We start from the raw sequence: 22,383 nt of genomic DNA on the forward strand, positions 1-22,383 counted from the left end.
AACAGTCAAAGCTCTGTCCTGTTACCTACAAAACTATTCCAACAGATACTTCTCTCTTATGGGAAGCAGTGTTTTGTCAGCCATGCACACTGACCTATGTATGCGCTTTTAAGTAGTTTGCAAGGTAAGGAAATAATCCAGTCAATACTCATTTATGTATATTTTATCTTTTCCATGTTTGCAATGTTTTATTTTGTTAGGAATACATACATTGAACTCAATATATTAAAATGTATAGAATATATTTCACTTAATAAAGAAATATACCAAATTCAGATCATTAACAAGGGCTTCTTGCCCTATCAAATAAATGTACTTCCCTAGGACACATATCTCCATTCATGCCAGGTCTGCCTTCACCTATCTCCATAAACGAGGTGATAAACCAGACAGTGAGGGTCAGCTTTGAGGCTCACGACCTCTAGTCCCTTCCTTTGTGTTTCTCAGCCATGAGGAAGTGACTGCTGCAGGTTCAAGGGTGCAACATAGTGAAGTACTACAGGGGTGCTTGCATGTCAGTTTCTCTGCCTCGGGGTCCCTTTCCTTATGAAAGCAAAACTTGGAATGAAAGGCTGCTCTCATGAGAAAATAGAAGGATTGCAGATTTTTTTTCAACACTGCATGAAAGTTTAGAAGCAATGCTTACCTGACCTGTAATTAATGAGGCTTGAGAATGTGTCATAAATTTTATCAAAATAAAGTACACTCAAATTGCAAAATTATCAGGATCACCATGAGAGTAACTCTGATATGACAGGTTTATGTTAATTGTGTGCACCTTTCCTTACTTAATCTGCACGTACCCAAAAGAAGGAGGACTTGTCTTGTTCTCTTTGGCTATTGAAATGCAGCTCTGATGACTCTGTCACTAAGTGGCTGAGTGGGTCTAAAATTGTCTCCCAAAATCCCATCACAGCCTTCCACAAGTTCTGCCCCCTTGACATGTGTCCTCAGCCTTCGGAATTCTTCAATCTGAAAATAAAAGCAGAAAAAAATAGATTAATCATTTACCAGATAGTAACAAGATTGGAGTTTCATAAGTGACTTAAAATATACATAAATAAGCTCAATTAAAAAGGAGAATATTAAAACTAAACTTCAAAAAAAGGAAAACAGACTTAATTCTGCCAGACCTGACACATTAGTCAAGAACCTTGCAAGAGAAATAAAGACAACAGAAGTAGAGGTATCAACATCAACCCAACAGCCGTAGCAACCTGCTGGGTTAATTAATGCAAAAATGATACGCACCTCTCACAAATCTTTTATACCTGCCAGTAGGATAATAAGAAAGAGTGAATGAATGAATGTGTTAAGCTAATAAGCTTCCCAAGAATATTTTAATTAATGAGTTCTGATGTTGCTGTATGTTCACATTGATTAGATTCTAGATTTATTAGGTGGAGGGTTCCTTCATCAAAAGATTCTCTTTGCTGCTGTTCTAGCCCTTTACAGAGCACAGGTCCAAAAAAATACCTCTGAGTTTCCAAAAGTTTAAGCCCAACTTCCTCCATGAGCAACAGCGGTTTTCAAGTTCATCTCCCCTTCTCTAGTGGCCTCTCCAGATCCTGTGGTTTCCCATTACCTATGAAGAGGTTCCCACAGAGCCCAGGGACCTTTCCCATCAGCCGCACTGCAGTTTCTTTGACTTGCCAAGTCTGCACTTCCTAAGAACCCGTAGCCTGCCAGACATGACCCTCTGAGAAGTATCTAAGCAACAAGCAAGCATGTGAAGAACATTTGCTAGGCTCATTCCTATCTATTAGATGATTTACCTACTACTAAAGGTAAATTAAAAACCTCTATTAGGGTTCACCATCTGTTATTTCATTTAAATACTATATTATCACATAACATAGACATTCTTCATTCCTTGCACAAAAGGGGAAGCTGAGGCTAGGAAGGTTCCAAACTAACTAGATCTGACAATTCCAAGTCCACCTGCTTTTTTCCCCTGGTCTACAGCCACCTCTTCAGACATTCTAGTCCAATCAATAGACCTATATCCTGTACATATCCCAGGATGGTGAGCAAACATGATTTGATCAGCATCAATCCACCAAAAGTTCACAGTATATCAGAAAGTTATATCTACAAAGGTTCTTCAGACAGCACAGCAAGAGAATTCTCCCATTCATAAAGTGAAAGAAAATGCAAGAGATCAACTAATTCAGGGGCTCTCATAAAAGTCCAGAAACCCCTACAGACTTTAGGGGGCCCATGAAACCCCTGAATGATATGCAAAAGTTTTCATGAATTTTCCTAAGTGGAGGTTCCTTGACACCAAAATAGGTGCATCTCACAAGATTCTAATTCACTCCACTCATGTACATGTTGGGAAACAGCACTGGGGAAAAATTAAATGGCTTGCTAGATTAGAACCCAGGTTAGAAATCTGACTTCTAATGTTATTTTCCCATGTCTCCAAATACTAGTTGGTTTCCCTACATGGGATAAATTTGACCCAACTACAATTGTGCTGTTTTTCTTTTTTTAAGTAACACCTACATGCTGTAGTTATATACAAGTGCCAGTCAAATAAGCAATTAGCTATTTAAACTACATAATGGCTTTCACTAGACCTTGTTAGGGTCAGAGTGAGCATATGGGTAGCACCTACAGCTTGCTGCATCTGGAAAGTTTCTAGAGCCAAGGTTGCATGAGTATCCCCTATAATTATTTTTGGAATGTATTTTTACTTAGTTTCCCCTAAATGTGGAGTGGAAATGAACCTGGTCAGTCAAAGGACCCTATGTTTTTTCAAGCAGAAGAATATGAAGGTGAAGGCAGTGGGCTCTGCATCGAAAGGCTGGTTCTCATACTGGCTCTGCCACCTGAGACCCAAATGACCAAATTACTTCACCTCTTTAAGCCTCAGTTTCCACACGTATACAGGGGAGACAAGATAACAGTATTTGCAAGGGTGAAGTTAGAAGTAAGTGAGATAATGCATGAAAATCATTCAGCACAGTTCTAAGCACACATGAAGTATTCGATAAATACTAGCACAACTTCTTTTGAAGTCAAACCTGTAGCATTTTGGATAAATATTTAACTCCAATTTTATATGCGAAAAATTCACTGTAAATAATAAACCAATTGACTGGGAAAATAGAAAGTCATCTCTTTTTGCATTCACTTTACATGTTACTATATTTAATAGCCTCAACTGATGAGCAATGCGGGCTAGAAACGTGAATATTTTAAGAAATTCTCCATTTTTATTGACTTGGAAGCTTATGTTAACGCCAGGTTAATTTTGTATTTACATATTCTGAACTGAAGATAAATAGTTCAAGCTCCAGGCCTCAGCCTGAAGCACCTTCTGTGAAAACAGCTTCTAGAGAGACGATCTGAACCCACTGTGAGCTGGTCTCAAATCATTGCGTTCTTGGAGACAACTGTTTCACAAGAAACGTTTTTCCCTGATCATAGCAACATTTGTCATAATTCAAACATCAACAGAGATCAAGGGAAAAACACGTTCTTCTGAAATGCCAATTTTTCTGAAGTAACCACCCTTCAAACCCTTTAGTCACTTCAAATGGTTTCCAATGTGTACTGCATTATCCCACACTGAAATGAGAGATGGTGAGAAATGAACAGAATACAATCCCAGGATAAAAGTCTTCAACAAAATTCAAACGTCAAGGCACTATAAAGACTATCATTATCACATATTATCAGTATGTATGATTTTGTCCATTTTTAATGCTACTCTACTTAACTGTGGTATTTGTTTTTAACCAATTTAAAAGAGATAGAACAAAGATCCAACACTTCAGAGACAAATCCTCCTCTTCTGAAGGTAGCAGAGTTGAATAGCCACTGTTCTCTGAATCTGGGTTACATTCCAGTTGATTAAGTAAGACATTTAGTCCAACCCTCACTGACTTATGAACCAGATTACTCACTGAAAGTTGAGCTTTTAAAATTGCTTTCTTTATGGGTGCATTTAAAGGGTTTATGTCTGGGGTTTGAGGTTTGGCACTTACTATTGTTAGGAGTACCCAAGTTCACACGCACATCCTCTAATTGACTTATTTGAACTTATATCTCATCTGTTGTATCATCACGTTAAAAGAGAAAAATAACACATAAAAGGTGGTGGTCTCATTTTATCATCAATCAATGATGATACATGAATTAGAGTAATATCATTCCTTATGGTAACAATCAAATAAAAGAGCCAAAATCAAACTGTAAAATAGTCCACATATATAGAGTGAAATTTTATATATACATATATTTATATGCATACATATATATGTATATCCACCTTTCATATATTGCAGCTTTGTTGTTTTCATTTGTTTCATTTTCTTGTACCCCAATTTGTCTGTCTTTCTAAAGTCATTACTTCCTCTTTTTTACTGACCTCTTGTCTATAAACCAACACTCATTCTATCACTCACTCCTTAATCTGATCTATTTTTTTTTAGGACGATCTTAGAGAAGAGAGCATCCTTTCCCAGTAACATTCATGTAAACTTTCCTCTTATTCCAGTCCCCTGCCCTGGTTTCTGCCACTATCTTCCCATCATCACTTTAGGATAGTTACTGATGAGCCAGACATATTGACACTTACTCAAGAATTACAGATCACGGAATATCTGATCACAGAGGCAGTGCTCTCTACCATCGAAGACACTGAGGAAATATATACAAAATTTCCCACAAGAGCCTAGAAATAACCCATGTTAAAAGAGGAAAGAGGGAGTCTCCAAGGAGAGAGAGAAAAGCCTAGAACTGCACTGTCCAGCACAGCAGCCACCAGCCCTCTGTGGCCACTGAGCATTTGAAATGTGGCTCATCTGTGTCGAAATGTCCGTAAGCGCAGAGCACACTGAAAGTCAGATGCAGGACAAAAATTAGACTATAAAAAATCTCATCGGTGATTTTTATACTGCTGACATGTTAAAATGCTATTTGGGATCTATTGTGTTAAAATATACTACTTGAATTAATTTCCCCTTTTATTTTGACTTTTTTACTGTGGGTACCAGAAATTTTAGTCTTACATATTTGGCTCACATCGCATTTCCATGGGACAGGGCTGGTCTGGTGGTACACTTTAGAAACTCAGCTTCTGGTGTTAAGTGCTGAGCTAAGTTATACATGGAGATCAGTGCTGTTGGATAAAAAACAGTGGTTCTCAAACTGTGCCTCCTGGAATATGTTCCTGCCCCAGACCCAGTGAATCAGCATCTGGAAGGGGTGGAGGGCGGGCAGCAATCGGTGTTTTCACAATCTCTCCAGGGGATGGTTTGAGAATCATGGATACAGAAGTAAATTTACAACAAATGTTCCGAACTACTTGAAATCATTTTCAAACAGGATCATGCCGTGGCCCTGCAACAACCTGGTTTTAGGGCTAACAGCCCCTCAAATCCCATAAGGAACACAAAGACAAGAAAGGCCTGCCGTTGAGCCCTGGACATAATGACTCCTCAGCTCTCTAAGACCATGTGAGCTCCCAGGTCCCACAGGCCAGGCACACACCATGCCTTACTGTGGCATGGCTGTGGGGAGCTAGATAGAGCCCCACTTTCAATCCATAGGAAATACGGAATGGGGAAGGATGGAGAGGAGAGGCGAGATGGAGAAGAAACAAAACTGAACATGGTTTTCCAAGTTCTAAAAGACATAGAGCCACACAGTGAAAAACAATGAACATATTCCATATTCTTTTGTTTCACTGGTGTTACTTGAAAGAGAAAGGAAATAACAGACACATCTAATTTGAGAAAGTAGGTAAGTTAAGAAATAGATTAGTAAGGGGGAAAGGGCAGAGGAGGAAGCAGGAAAAGGAGAGTAAAACTTAACGATCGATCCGTCTCCGTGCGTGTGTGTGTGCACACAACTCAGACATATGCCATTGTATCAAAACACCACATCTTATCATGCTGAGTGTTGTTCACATTTTAATGTCTCTGTGAAGTCAGAATGGGTCTTACAATTTCTATTGTCAGATTTGATGAATGATTATGTTCTTGGAATCTCATTTCCAAACATAACAATATAACTGAAAAAACACTGTTTTCATTTTGGCTTCCTAATGCTTAGACCACTGTTCATCTTATGCAATGCTTATTGATCATTAAAAAAAGAAAATTACACTCATTCAAATCCATCCAATTGTGTGTGTGTGTTTCCCCCAGCACATGGTATGCTAAACCAAGAATAATATGAAAAATGCAAGGCTTCCAGTTCCGTAATCTGGAATTCTTAGTATTCAGGAAGATATAAATGTTCCACTACAGGTTTAATCGTGAGCACTACACTTAAGCAGAAAACCACTCCTCCTTGAATCAAGCTGCTGTGCATTTCAGAGGAGAGCAGTAAGACTGAGAACTTTTTCTTTATGTGCTAGTGCAGACACATCGTTATTCTATGGAACATTATTATTCAAGATACCAGTTGTTTCCATAATAATACCCAGCAGCTTAATCACATACATGTTAACCCTATGACATAAGAGGAAACATTTTTCTTCAATACAGGTTTTTTTCTTTTTTTTTTTTTTTAATTTATTGGGGAGACAATTGTTAATGAAATTACATGATTTCAGGTGTACAATTCTGTATTACATCATCTATAAATCCCATTGTGTGTTCACCACCCAGAGTCAGTTCTCCTTCCATCACCATATATTTGATCCCCCTTACCCTTGTCTCCCACCCCCCTTACCCTCTGGTAACCACTAAACTATTGTCTGTGTCTATGAGTTTTTGTTTCTCATTTGTTTGTCTTGTTCTTTTGTTGTTTTTGGTTTATATACCACATATTAGTGAAATCATAGGGTTCTCTGCTTTTTCTGTCTGACTTATTTTACTTAGCATTTACTCTCAAGATCCATCCGTATTGTCACAAGTGTTCCTATATCATCTTTTCTTACCGCCGAATAGTAGTTTTATATTTCTCAATATAATCAGCTGCATAGATTCCACCTACCATTTGCTGTTCCTTTTATTTTGCATGTCAATTCTCATTCGCTGTCTCTGTATCTCCATCTTTCTCTGCTTTTCGTTAAGTGCGATAATATGAGACTTTGCAATTTTTCATGGTTTAGATTTTAGAATCACATCCTCTCCCTTTGGTTCCTCTCATTTTTACTGCCCTCTCTGAACCTTTCCTACGTTTGCTTTGCTTTCTCTGAAATTATAAGAGCAGCAACAGTGAAACATGCAAGTCAAGGGCAGACTGACTTATAGTCTCTTAAGATGATAATGTTTTTCTAAATCACACCTAATTATATTTTAATATATAATATATGCATGTGTCTGAGTGTCTGTGTGTGAGTGTGTTTGTGTGTGTGTGTGTGTGTGTGTGTGTGTGTGTGTACGTTTTAACATTGCTGCCCTCTGAACAGATGCTGTAACAGCGCTTTGTGCTATTAGCACCTAAATCTTTTTTCTTAAAAAGCTACAGCTCATTGGAAAATCATCTATTTCCAGAGTAGTTGAGATTATTCCTTCCAACACACATCCCCTTTCAGAAAACCTGGCCAATAATCGAGGAGGATGACTTGGTGAGTTAGACTTTGTCACTGGCCTTACTTGGAGGGACAACACAAAGCAAGGATTTCTCTGTAGCCAGCGAGACCCAAAGGCACAATGATTTGTCTCTGAATTGTAGCATCACATACTGGTCAGCATGGTAGTAAAATATTGTATCTCATGTTTATGGGACATCAGGTAACATTCACAACACAGCTCCACACTAACGTTCCCAATACCATGCGAGCAGGGAATTCTTGAAAGAGAATTCTAAGTAAAACCGAGAATTTTCTTTTTTGTGGCCCAACAAGGCTAATCCTAATGGAGTTTCAAAAAATAGAAATTATTGTGGTTATTATCGTGCTCTGTGATGGAGGTCGGGCCCATGCTCCCCTCCTGAACCTCATCTCATGTCACTGGCCCTTTGCACTACAGTGTGCATTTTTAGAGGCACTGTGTTTTCTCTTGCCTCCAAGCCTGTGCACGCACTTCTCCCCTATTGGCAGTGCCCACCAACACCCATGCCACATCCCTTCACCTGGTTTGAGAAAGGTCCACCAGGCTACATCTCATGCAGGCACCTTTCCTGTTTGATACCACAAGGCCATGTTCATGCTATCCCATGGCACTGAGCACATGAAATGACTGTTTTTTAAGTGTGAATCTTCGGCTTTCCCCCTAGGTGATGAATTCCTAGAGGAAGGGCCACACCCTATTGGACCTCCACTTTCAGTGCCTACTATGGTGCCTGGAAAACATTAGATTTCAATTACAAAATGAAGCAGTGTATGAACTAGTGATTAAATTATCCAGATCAATCTCAAAAGAGCAATTCCACATGTTAACATCAGCCTATGACAAGGATAAAGAAAAGGAAGGTAGAACGATGACATATATTACCTTCTTATATCAATAAGTTGCTTGTATTAATAGTGTCAATGACATATAAAGGCTGGTGAGTACATCCCAGTATCACAAAACACACTGTGCATTAAGCCTCAGTGCTTTGAAATTAAGCCATGTAAGCTTTTGTGCTACCTGAAGCAACAATAAGGAAATGTGTATCACTGTCCTAGAATCCAATTGTAGGGAAAGTACAATCAATGCAGAGGGATGTTTGATCTTTTACATGTGTCATTCACAGAATAATAGCAACTGCATCAGCCCAGCTCCGACAGCTCAGGCTGCAATCTCTTCCAGTCTGACAGCAAGCACAGGGCAGCCAACAGCAAGCAAGGCCTCCACACACACACAAAGACACACACACACACACACACACACACACACACACACACCTGTTAATCCCACAATTCCTGCCTGCTTTGGAAATATGACATCAGCTGGAGAAGGGACCTGGAGTAACCAGATGGCACATAGAGAGTACTAAGGTCCATGGGACCCTACCAGCTTAGAAGAGCTTTCTTATCAAAAAAAGGTTACCCTCAGGAACATGTCCCAGCATGGTGTCTTCTCCCATTTTCTCGACTCTGCTCTTCTTTGTCCATACCCTTTTCTTGGGCATCTCATCTGTTTCTGTCATTCAGCTCCTCCTTTTATGCCGATGATTCCTAAATCTGTATGTTGGTCCTCAGCCTCTGAAGGTCTTATTTTGTGTTTCTAATTGACTGAAAGAAACCAAACCCCTCCAACTGGGGGCACAAAACATACGGATGGAGGTAGAAAGCTTCTCTAATACTATTGAGATTTTCCTGACAAGGTCTCTCACAAAAAGAGGGTCTCAAAGGAATTGTAATGTTGAAAAGGGCAAGAGTGGAAAAGGGGCAGTGATTACACACGCAGCACTGAGATCACAGAGAACTGAGCTGGGTCCCAAATCTACTCTTACTACCTGTGTGGCCCAGGCAAAGGTTCCCTAATCTCCATAAGCTTCAGTCTCCTCATCTGAAACCTGAGAATAATAGCATTGACTGTTCCATTCTCTGGCTCCTCCCACTGTGCCTACAAAGCTTCTGTTGTTTTCCACATTGTCTCTCCTTGCTTTTCCCATGAAACTTCTTGAAAGATAGTCTTTGGTCTGTATTTATCCTTGGTGTTCTATTTACAGCTCAACATTCTATGAAAACATCTCGCTTCAGTTAACAATTGCCTATTTGGCAATTATAGTTCCAGTTCATGCACCTTGCTTACAATGATGAGGCAACTCTGAAAAGAAAGAAAGGCTTTCTCCATGATAGGAGCCTCGAGAACAACTGGTTGGATGGGTCAGGGAGTTTACCTGGAGCAACGAGAAGCAGCATGATGGAAGGGATGGTGGGGGAATGGTAATGGAGAAGGGGAGCCACAGCCAAGCCACGGAGAAGTGCTAACATCAGCATCAAGCAGCGTTTGCACATGGCCAAGGAAACAAGAGTGAAGGGTATGAACTGAGAAGTGACAGCTGGGCATATTTTTAGAGGGTTTGCTTATTGCCAATGGAGTGAGCAGCAGTCGCCCTGTTTATATTCTCTGTAGCATTTGTTACTATTAACCTCCCTTCTCCACATCTCAGAAATACTCTCTCCAGTCCTGGATCCCAGGACACCACGCCCTCAGCTGTCCTCAGGCCCTCGGGCAATTCCTTAGTTCCTGTGTGGTGCCATCTCCTCTACCTGCAATAAGGTTTTGCACTCAGCTGGGCTGACTTTCCTCCTCAACTTGAGCTGATCTGATTCTCGAATCCATTTCTTCTTTCTCTTGGACATGAAGCTAGAATGCACTTACCAGCCTCCCCTGCGATCAGGTGTGGCCATGTGATTCAGTTCTAGCCAACAGACAGTAAGCATAAGTGGGTTCACCGTTTCTAGGAGTGGCCCTTTAAAAAACTTCCCCGAGATCTCCCAAGCTCTTCACCTTCCTGCTGGTCCCCTGCCCACACCCAGGGCAACCTTGGAAATGAGGCACTAAAGATGGCAGAGAGTCTTTCAACCTGATCTCCTGAACGACTGCACAGAGAAAAGCCTTCACTGTGAATCAAAAACACATCTGTTGGATTTTATGTAAGAAATAAATTTTTACTGTGACAGATCACTAAAATTTTGAGGTTTACACGTATCTGTGACAGCAGTTACCATCTTTGCTAAATCCCAACCTATATATCATTAGTCCAATCTTCTGTTCTTAATGTTAGACTCAGATTTCTTATTTCTTCCCTCTCCTGCATCAGACTGACCCCTGATATTTTTCAGGAGTGAGTGCCGGACCTCCCAGTCTGGGTTGGGTTTCTTTCCTATATGTTTCCAAACCACCTTACTGATCCCAATTACCTGTGTGATCGTCTACCTCCCAACCCTCTGGTGAACTTTTAAGGGTGAAGACTGTGTTTTAATCTCTGTATCCTCTGTGCCTGGTTGGCACTCAGGAATAGTTTCTTGTAAGAACAAATAAATGAATGAATTAATAAAGGAATTAGGAATTGTCATATTAAAAATAGAAAGGTCCAAAGGTGGTATAGTCAAAGTTTATAAAATAATGAAAGGATGGAGACGCTGAATGAGGAACTTTTAAAATTAATCTTTAGAAACAGAAGAGTTAGAAGAAATTCTTAAAGGTTGAAGAAGGGATTTTAAAGATTTAAGGATAAGCAAAAGGAGGATTTACTGAGTAATTAGGAAATGTGAACTTCTTATAAAATGATAAGGGATATGGTAAGAGTTTGTAAAAAGTTATAATACTATAGGAAACTGGTTTATTTACTGCTCCAGCTTTTTGAGGTAGATCATGAAGAAAAATTAAAACCTTCCAGAATACATCCCTCAGGCCCTGAGGGATAAGAGACATAGAAAGTAATAATATGAAAATCATTGTTTAAATGCATTATTGTTATGTTGCCTCATGTTTCACCAGGTAACACCCCAGGGACGATCTACCTCGGTGCCCCCATACACTGTGCATCAGCATTTAAAGCACCTATCCAGAGCCCAAGGTGGGAGGTAGGTGACAAAAAGTGAGGCTACAGAACAATCCAGAACTTTCCAAGGTATTCTTTCTAATTCCCTCACCCTTCTTCATACACAATTTTCCTGTGCAAGCCAAGAAAGAAATATTACAAAGCCCATGTGTGACTTAACTGGAAATAAGTAGCATCTCACTTTACTTCTAAGACCTTCTTCCTCTCCGTGCTTGGGAAAACCATACAAGGGAATAACTAGATGAATTGACAGTTTGACTATTTCAGTGACTTCTATTTACTCTGTAAAAACAGACTTTTAAAACACAGATATAAATGATAGCTGGGTTCTGTTCTTCCTTGACCTTTCAATTGCTTTCACTAGTTCGAGACATTTAACTTTCATCTGCAAAGATGTGACTGATCTAAAGAAAGCTGAAACATAAAACAGACATTTCCCTTTTACAGAAACAGAATTTAACCTTTAACTGAGAACTTCATTCTAAAAGAGTTAAAGTACCACACTCACCTGTAGCTGGGATATAGTAAGAGGGTATCGGAATAATATCCAGGTAACACCTTCACTGCAAGGTGGAATAGTAAGAGAGCCTTCATACACCCAATAGTCACGCAGCAGAGGATCTGTGCAAGCCGTGGACATGTCACAAGAAGGCAAGTTAATTAATAATAATTATGAAGACTCCAGCAATAATTTTCAAAATTACAAACTGTCCAAAATAACACTTCCCAGACTGATGTCATTTTTTAAACTAGAGCCTCACATATGTATTCTTAAACTAATCATCATAGAGAAAACAATCAATGGACAACATTATGAATCCTCTTTTTATTATTTATAATGATTTCTATCAATAGGTTATTATGCATGTCCATATCTGGCTCTATAAACTTGATATATGTATATCAAGTCACTTTAGGGGAAGTGTGTCCATGTATTTTTAAATTGTATTGGAAGATTTACTTGACTAATATGCCTAATATTTATCGAAAGCTTATTACATGTGAAGTACTGTTCTAAACATTTTTTATTAACTCATTTTTTATAACCTCACTGAACCGTTACAACAAACCAATGAGATATGTCTTGTTAGGAGCCCCATTTTTCAGACAACGACACTGAATCACAGAGGGTTACATAATTTGCCTAAGGCCACTGGGCTAGAAACTGGCAGAGCCAGGATTTAAACCAAAGCATTTGGGTTCAAAGTCAATGTTCTTAACCATTCTGTTCAAACTACCTGTGTATGGCTGGTCCAACAGCAAAATATTAAAAGCATATTATGATCGGATAAAAGAAATCATTCCTATGAAATCTTTTAGCTCTTCATTAGAGGAACTCACGATTAAATAAGATGGATAAATGTTCAACATATGACAAAAACTGGTTTGTTGTAGAGCAGTTAAATATAGAAACTAAGAGGATACAAAGTACCAACCTATTTGGTTTTGTTGGAAACACTAAGAAATTTCACATAATTTAGGCAGAGATATATGAAGACCAAAGTTTGTACAAGATAACCTTTAACTACAAATTATATGTTGAGTATTTTATACATAATTCTTACCTGTTCGGTGAGCCCTAAATAATTAGAATAACAGCTAAGTGCCATTGCAAAGAGGTTACCTTACAAAATGAGACATAAAGTTTATTTCATTTTAGAGATTAATAAAAACCTCACTCATCAATTTTAGACGTATTTCTGTTACTATGCTGGTGCTTACATAGAGGTAGCAATTTTTACAAATGAAAATCTAAAGGAAATTCTTCATGGATTAATGGGACTAGTGGCAAAATGTTCATTATTTCAAAAGGTTTATTCCATGTTTAGAGCACGAAGAGGGGTACCTACTACAGAGAATACATATATTGTAAAGAAACTTTATAAACTAATAATATATAGTTATATATATATATATATATATATATATATATATATATATATATGTTCTGAGGCAAACAGTGCACTCATGTCCACATTGAAAATGTATCTTACTCAATCGGATGCACACTTACCTGGTAATAAAGTGTTAGGATTAAAGCAGGGTATGGTTTTGGACTTCCCCTAAAAAAGAAAAAATTACCCCATGGTAACATAAAATTTCTTAATTTTAGAATAAAAATGTATTCTTGGTGGTGAACACATAATGCAGTATACAGATGATGTATTATAGAATCATACACTTGAAACCTATGTAGTTTTGTTGACCACTGTCACCCCAATAAATTTTAATTAAAAAAATTATTAGCACTAAAATCCAAGTGGATGCTTTTTCTGAATGACATCATCAGACCCTATCGATCTGTGAGTGTCTCGTTCTGTCTTCTCATGGGAGCAACACTGACTAGTTCCACAAGATAATCCTGCTCTGAGCCTGTGGCTATTTTCTTTGCTACCACAGTTCAGTGTTCCCATAATTCCTTGTATGAAACTTACAACTGGCTACCTAGTGTCTGTCTGCTACTTTTCCTGCTCCTAGCATGTCCAGACCAGAGACTTGAGTCTTGGTGTAAAGTGCCCGAACCCTGGCTCAGGGAATTCTTTTGAAATGACGTTCCTCCTAGTACTTTGATCTCAGCCCCTAACCTTCTTGGCATACAACCTGCCTCCCAGGTTCTCGTTTTATCCTTTTGAATTTGGTAACTCAGGTCTAAGGTCCATGCTAGATACTCTCCTTCTCCAGAGAGGAAAACCTGACACTCAGATGAAAGTATTTAATTTCAATCAACTTTTATCAAAGCTAGATTTAATTTTCAAGAAAAATATGTGTGCCCTTATTCAATAATTCACATTTATGATCCCTATTTTAAATAGTGCCATTTAAATTGCTCCGGCCTTTGAGGCAGACAAATCTGTCACAGTAGTTGGGTATCTCTTATAAGATTACTCTGTGAATGCAGACATAACAGGGAACATTAATGCATAATCTCTACATCTCATCCTTACTTCTAGAGACTATTTGACATATTCAAGCATCCAGCTTACTTGCCTTCCATTCTCCTGTATTCCACAATGACTGACATCATTTAGCTGAAGATATAAAGGAAAATTTCTCGACCCATTTCTATTGGACGAATATCAGTCAAAATGTGTCTTCACACCGTTTCTACCACCTCTTTGACTGGTGTGTGTTTTCCCTTGCTAGCTGGACTCATTCTGAGCTAGCTCAGGAGATCTTTGGCAGAGTTTTATGGGGACAGAGCCCCAGAGAGCGGTATCCAGGCTCTCGGCCTCACGTGGAAAGGTGCTGGCTTGAGTAGTAGATGGCCATCAGCTGTGGCTGGTTGGCCATCAGCTGTACCCAGTGAGCCAATTAGCCACTGATATAATTGCGGTGACTGGGTTGGTTGGTTGTTGGTTGGTTGCAGGCAGAAAAGCGGCCGGCGGATTGCACATCGAGTGGATCCTATTTCCTATGACTCGCCCAGACGCCAGGGAGACTGGGGTGCAGGAAGACCCTTTGTTGGGGTACTGGAGGATGTTTGCTTCTGTGTCTCCAACCCAGCCGCAGCGAGAATATAGTGGTATGACTCGCCTATCTATGGCTCCGTGGGTGTTCCTTTTTGGCCTCACCATGTCCTGTTCCTGTGTGGGGAGCGGGACCAGAGAGCCCGCATGACAAGCTTCTTGCCCGGTTCAGGATGCCCTGGGTTTGTGCTAGCATAGAGCTAATCAGATTTCATTCCCAGACTGATTTTAGAATTGGCTTTGGGTCTCTGGGTCCGTGTGCTCACACCCATCAGCCATACAGGATTAACCACTCCTCTCCAAGGCCACTCAGATGGCACTCACTCAATGTAAGTGTAAAACAGACTGTTGTTCATAGCACAACTTGACTTCCTAGCAACACCAGGCTGACTAAGGGGTCAAATAAACGTGCATCACCTTCTCTGCGCTGTACTATCTTATGGCTTATGTGTACTTGTCTTTTTGTTCTTAACATAAATACTTTGAAGTATGGTTGCCACAATTTTTATGTGTTTCATTTACACAACTTTCCTCTAACTAATGGGTGGAAAGGGTTAACTCAGCAGGCGTGGGTTGCTCAAATCCTCACATTTCAAAAAAAGGATTGTCTTCAAGACTGGCATTTGACTGGCTCCTGGGTGATAATCTCTGAGCCCTTGGAATATTCTACTTTACAGAGTGTTTTGCGTGCGGGAGGCCTTGGGCCATGCTGTACCAGCTTGAAGAGATAAATCGATTCTAGTAAGTGATTTATGGTGCTTGCTGGATTTGCTGAGGGTGGGCGTGGAGGGCTGGGGTCAGAGCAGCTGAGGTCAGTCACACAGGCACTGCATGCTCGCATGACTGACCCCGAATAAAATCCCTGGACTCCAAGGCTCAGGTAAGCATCTCTGGTTGGTGACAATGTGCATGTATTGTTACACACCATTGCTGGGAGAATTAGGTGCGTCTCCCCACAACTCCACTGGGAGGGGACACCGGGAAGCTGGGCCTGGTTTCTCCCGGACTCTTCTCCTGAGCCTTTTCACTATGCTGATATTTCCTCTGTGTCCTTCTGCTGTAACCACAACCATGAGAATAATAGCTTTTCTGGGAGTCCTTTTAGTGAATCATCGAGCCTGAGGGTGGCCTTGGGGAACTCTTACACAACCAGTGTTTTTATTTTCTTTTAAATGATGACTTACTTACCTTGTACTGAATGTCCTGGAGGATTTCAGTCACAGCCTTCAGGCCTACATGTTCTTTTCCTATCTGAAATATATAAAGCATAAGCCATAACTACGAAATTGTTACGTTCTTAGCTTTAACTTAAAATAACTAATAGAAGTGAGGCTCAGGTCCACCTGAATGTCCTGTTTGGGGAATGATTAAATGACCTTTTCATTAATAATCAGGTCAACGTCTACTGAAGGTAGTTAAACAGAAGCTTAGCACAGTCAAATATTGGAGATGTTCTTGGATGTTTCCAAGAATCCATTCTAAATTCATCATCCTGAGTATAAAGCATCACACACTGTGCTACACATGCTCATAGAGCAAAGCAGGTAATACTGCGATATAAAAGTCTCAAGGATATTTCTGAACCAAATTACTCATTGCATGCCCAAACTCTTCCATTTTTTGCTTCTAGCATCTCTAGATTGTTATTAGAGATTTTATCAATGTTGAAAATTTTTTTTTATTAACTCAGGAAAGTGGGTATGTGATTTCATAGGTTAAAGTCACCAAAATCAGGATATGTCTTGATTACCACTGGACATAATTCTATAATCACCTTTTTATTCTCAAATAATAAGAATATGCTGTTCATGGTTTTCTATTTTAAAACCTTATATATCATTACATATTTTTAGTGTATAAAATACTGCAAAGAATTTGAGACTGTAAAAAAGAATCTTACAAAAGTATTCTTTATTTTTTATTAGTGTTGGGTATGCAAAGGATAAGTGCAATCTGATTTCCACTTTTCAACCAAGTTTTAATGGTCCATGCTAATGGAGGACAGTTGTAGCAGGGACAATTTATAACCTCAGATAAACAACCATTTTATTGTTCATTTTTTCCTCTTCCACACATAAATTTTTAGAGAATGACCTATAAGGAGCTAGAAGAGCTGTCAACATTTTCACATTCTGTTTCTCTCCACGTGAACCAATTGTGAAACATGCTAGGTGAAAGGGCATGAAAGAGGAAAGAAAACAGACAAGAAACTTACATAATCTAAGGCCAATCGGTTCAGAATAATCAAGACTTTAACTATTATCCAAGTGTTTGCAATTCCTGCAATAAGCTCTAAACACAGGGGAAAGAATTCCCTGAATTAAAGAAAAAATACCTAAGGCAAATGTATTCATGAGTGCAACAGCCTGGACCTTTAGGCAGAAGCTTTCACTGGATCTTGGGGGAAATGGACTTGCTTTGCTTTCTGGTTTAACAATGATGTACCATTAAGATGCCTATGCCTAGGGTTGGGATCTGTTTTCATTTTGTGCACCTCCTGTCAGATTATAACTTTTTGAAAAGGCCACATCTGAATGGTGTAAGGACGCACAAAGTCATGATTCAGGAGCAAGGTCATTTGCATTGGATGCCTGGGTTCTGATTCTGACTCACTTCTTAGCCTTGAGCAAGTTTCTTAACCTCTATGCCTCATCTATACAGTGGGGAGGATGAAAGTGACAGGGTTGAAGAGAAGACTAAATCAAACAAAGACCTTCGAACAGGGCACTATGCATCATAATTCAATCAAGATTACCCATATTACTCTCACTCACAATGCCATCCAGCATCAATACAGTGTTTACATGCCCCTAATAACCATCACTAACTCCGTCTAGCTATAAAGATTCTTTACTTTTTGGCAAAGCCTTATATCCAGCCACAGACTGCAGCCATTACTCCATCTCTTTCCTTTCCTCCTTTGCCAAATTTTTGTCTGCAGAGGTTACAACCACCAAAAGGCTAGTATAGATAATACTCTGCATACCTCAACCCCTAAAATCCTACAGCCGTTGAGGTGACAAAACAACCTGGTGCCAAGAGTACATCAAGAACCGTGAGACCAATTAACTTCTTACCTCTCGCCTTTGCCAACTTTCACCACCACCCACTATGCAAACCATCTGGTCAGTTCATCTCCTAGAATCTCAGCCCTCCATGGCCCTGTATTTTTCCACTTTGAACTCTAACCTCTCCTCATTTTCAACTGTCCCCTCTGGAACAGGATGACTGGGCATCTTTGACAAGCTCTCCCACCACTTCCCGGTCTGTGTGAACCCCCAGGTCTGCCATGGCCACCGCTCTCCCAGGCCTCGAGTGGACACTGTGCAGTCTCCATCACATAGAATGGGAAGCTGTGGTCATCAGTGCCCTGCTGTGACCTTCAGACGGGTACTCTGACCCACATGCATAAGGCTGTCCACTGAGTGGACCGTCCTCCACTGAAGCTATCATGCTCTCCTTGCCATTTACTGTCCCACTGGTCACTCCCTCACAGCGATCACTTCTTCCCATCACTCTGGAGAACTTCAACATCCACGTGGGTGACCTGTCCCCTCCCTGTCCTATCTCTTTACCCCTTGGTCCATGGCTTTCAGCCCCATACTACTCAGCAAATCAATCTTGAGAACACACCCTGTATTTGTTTTCTGAAAACTTCTCACCCATCCAGCTCTCCTCTTTTCTCTCTCTTCCCATTAGTGGATGACAAGGAGCCAAGGCTCTCGGGAGCTTCTGGCTTTGTCTCGTTCCCTTCCTGCCTGCCCTGAATGACATCTCTTCAACCACTCTCGATTCTCTAATCCCTTTGTCCTCCTAAGTCATTGCTGAGCAATGGATCAATGTAACAATTTGCTAGAATTCTCCACTACTCTACCTGGTTAGACAACAATCCACAAGCCACTGTCCTGTACAACGTGAAATATCCAACCTCAAGTGGGTCTCCCACACTGACTATCAAGGCTACTGTATCACTCCTCTCCTGGGCTATTTCAAAATCTTTCCCAAACCTACGCTTCCTTTGCTCTATAAATGACTTTGCTTTGTATTCTCAGAAATAATAAAGGTCATCACGCATGAGCTCCCCTATTTTCCTGCCTTCACCTACAAATTCATCCCATTTGTACTCACCCTTTTCTCATGACCCTCTATTTTGAAGAAAGGGTGGGTCCCCTCCTGTCCAAGTTTAGTGCGTCCACATAAGGTCTCCATCCAGTGTCCTCCTGCCATCCTCAGGACTTTGCTACGTCCACTATCCCCTTTCTTGCTGGTATTTTTGAACTCTATGTCTGCACTAGTTCTGTTTGCTCAGAATAAAAACACAGGCAGAATTCAGATCTCAAAATGAAACAAATAGGATTGTGCTGTAAATCACTAGTTATTACCCCTTCCACCTTTCTTTTCTGGAGTCAGGCTTCTTAAAAGGGAAGTCTACACTCACTGCTTCCGATCCCTCACCTCCCATTCACTCCCTTCACCGAAGCGCAAGACACCCTATGGGCTTCAGTCCCTCTCCTCTCTGCTTCGGCTGACATACCTGATCACACATTCTTCCCTTCACGAAATTCTGCTCTCCTAGTTTCTGTAGTTTTAGTCTCTCCCAAAAGGCATTTTCACATAGAGAACCTGAATTTTCCCTCAAGGCAAACTTATGGAAACTTAGAACAAGTGTGCATTCTCTCGAGCTTCCCCTTGCCTCCAACAAGGAGCTTGCTCCTGGAGATACCGATGCTAGTTCCGAAAGTCTTTGCTTTTAATACAGTGCTCTAATACTCCCCATCACCTGGTACATGCAAAGAATCAGCTAAGTGAAAATAGTAAGTTATCATATTTAATTCTATTCACAAATATTTATTGAGTACCAATTCCAAAGATGAAACTAACATTTTTCCCTTCCCTTCTACATATGACTATTTGGTTTTTTATATTCTTATTTTTATTTCATTTCATTATTTTTTATTCTTGTTTTTTAGTAATGAGACATTGTCTTCTACTTCTGCTGCCTCAACTTCTCAAATTTAAGATGCTTTATTAATTTTTTCAGGTTACAAAAAATGGACTTTAACAGTTATTACTTCAATGTATTAGAGATTATCAAAATATATTTGTATAATTTAAAACATTTTTATCAGTATTTTGTGATTCCATTTTATTTATACAATGCAGTGGTAAAATAGAAGGAATAGAGGGCCCTGCCTGTGAAAAAGCCATAAAATAACTTGTAAGAAGAGGATTCATTTAAAAAATGTAAGGATTTGTTCTTAAATTCTATGACATGTGCCATACTTTCAAGAAACTGATTTTAAAATGTTAAAAGGCTAAAATTGAATGACTATATTCAAATATCAACAAAGAAATATCTTAGAGATATCTCTAATAGAAAATTTTTGTAATAAATGATATTGAAATATACGGCACACAAAAAAAAGGCAAGTTTCAAAAGACCTGTTACCCAACTCTCTTTGGAATATTAAGTTACTAAAGACCACTATGCTAACATTACTGCTCTACTCCCAGATTATCTGAAAGGCAGCCTGGAACCACACAGAATGGAAGAACAGTTTCTGGTACTGACTGGTGACACAAAATCGCTGTGTCACTATAAACAATGACTTTTCCTCTCTGGCCATTGGTTTTTCTTCTGTAAGATAAGGGAGAGGAAAGTCTAAAATTTCCAGGATCTCTTTTACCTGTAAATTGTTTATCACATCAAGCAGATGATATGACAAAGTTTAAGAGATTCATCTTAGGAACTAGGTTAAAGTTTTACCTTTGAAAGCATGTGATTTGCTTTTGTACATTTCACTAAATTTACATAACATTCTTTGCTTACCAGAGAGCTCAAATCTAAACCTTGACTATTGACTGTATCTACCAAGGTCTTTGCCAGTCTTATTTTATCAATGCTTTCTATAAGGCACTTCAAATCATCTTGGAGTAAAAAATTATTACTAACAAAGAACTAAAAGAATCTACTACATGATTATGTTATTGATTTTTCTTAGCTTTTTCAGTAAGCCAAAGTCCAAAAACATTTCTGAAAGTCTTTTTTATTAATAAAATGAACTCTGCTTTCATCTCTGATTTCATTTCTAAATCATTTCTCCAAAGACCCTGAATGCCACTCTGAAGAAAATTTCTAATAAGTAAATGAATCAATTTCTACCAATGAATAAGGCTGCTCTCTCAAGATTGAGTTTTCTACTTTTAAATAATCAGTGTTCTCTGTACATGTGTTTAATGTCACCTCTAAGAGAGAACAAAAAATATTCTAGGTTCTGGTTAAAGATCATAATGTAGGAAGACCCTAAGCTCACTTCCTCCCCAAACCACAACAAATCTACAACATAGGGAACAAGTCCTTTTGAAGGGGACCTGGAAACTGAATGAACAGAGTCTCCACAAAAACGGACAGCACTGAGAAAGGTAGGGAAGGCAGAAATACGGTCCCACTAAGGGAAACCACACCTCAGCCAGTGGCTGCAATGCTGACCACAGAGCCAGTGGGTGCCATTTTAGAATCTTCTGGCTAGCCTGCTGGAGCCAGTGGACACAGCCCTCTGTGAGTCCTGCTGGCCCCTATGACTCAGCCAGACCTCGCAGTGGGATGGATGACAATCCTACTGCAGTGTACTTGTAGAAGATGTGGCCCTGCCACAACAGAAAGACACATGAAGCCCACACAAGTGACACCCCTGGAGCACCTGGCTCTGGTGGCCAGAAGGGGACTGTAATGCTGAGCCCCACAGGACATCTCCCACATAAGGCCACATCTTTAAGACCAGGAAACATAGATGATCTGCCCAATACACACAAACACAGAGAATTAGGCAAAATGAATAGACAAAGGAATACATTCCAAATGAAAGAACAACATGAAACCTCAGAAAAAGAACTACACAAAATGGAGTTAAGCAAACTATCTCATAAACAGTTCAAAGTAATAGTAATAAAGAAGCTCACTGTAATCAGAGAAGAATGGATGAACACAGTGAGGACTTCAACAAAGACACAGAAATATTAAGAAAGTACGAATCAGAGCTAAAGAATACAATGACTACACTAGGAAGCTACACAAGGAATCAACAGAAGAGAGCTGATACAGTAGAATGGATCAGCAATCTGGAAGAGAGAGCCATGGAAATCACTCAAGCTGGACAGCACAATTTTTTTTAAAGTTTTTTTTTAATGAGGAGAGTTTAAGGGATCTCTGGGACAACATCGACCATACTAACATAGCATTCTAGGGGCCCCAGAAGGAGAAGGGAGAGAGAAATGGGCAAAAAACTTACTTGAATAAAAAATATCTAAAAACTTCTCTAATCAGGAGAAGGAAACAGGCATCCAGGTCCAGGAACACAGAGAGTTCCAAACAAAATGAACACAAAGAGGTCCACACCAAGATACTTTATAATTAAAGTGTCAAAAATTAAAGATAAAGAGAGAATCTTAAAAGCATCAAGAGAAAAGCAACTAGTTGCATACTACGGAACCCCCATAAGACTATCAGCTG

General features: G+C 39.6%; 1 protein-coding gene across 4 annotated transcripts in view; it reads right to left on the reverse strand.

Annotated features, from left to right (window-relative positions):
- CA8 (carbonic anhydrase 8) overlaps positions 1–22,383 on the reverse strand; it is a 201,842-nt gene that overhangs the window by 18,677 nt on the left and 160,782 nt on the right. For 3 of the 4 annotated variants that reach the window (XM_081070898.1, XM_081070899.1, XM_081070897.1), the window contains 4 exons: positions 16,062–16,124; positions 13,421–13,469; positions 11,915–12,027; positions 804–972 (listed from right to left, as the gene is read on the reverse strand). In XM_081070898.1, the coding sequence (XP_080927024.1) occupies positions 838–972; positions 11,915–12,027; positions 13,421–13,469; positions 16,062–16,124 (360 nt within the window). In that variant the 3' untranslated portion in view covers positions 804–837. Of the gene's footprint in view, positions 1–172; positions 973–11,914; positions 12,028–13,420; positions 13,470–16,061; positions 16,125–22,383 lie in introns of those variants that run through there. The other variant, XM_081070900.1, reaches the window with a different exon arrangement.

Source organism: Rhinolophus hipposideros, assembly GCF_964194185.1.
Source record: "Rhinolophus hipposideros genome assembly, chromosome: 13".
Taxonomy (NCBI): domain Eukaryota; kingdom Metazoa; phylum Chordata; class Mammalia; order Chiroptera; family Rhinolophidae; genus Rhinolophus; species Rhinolophus hipposideros.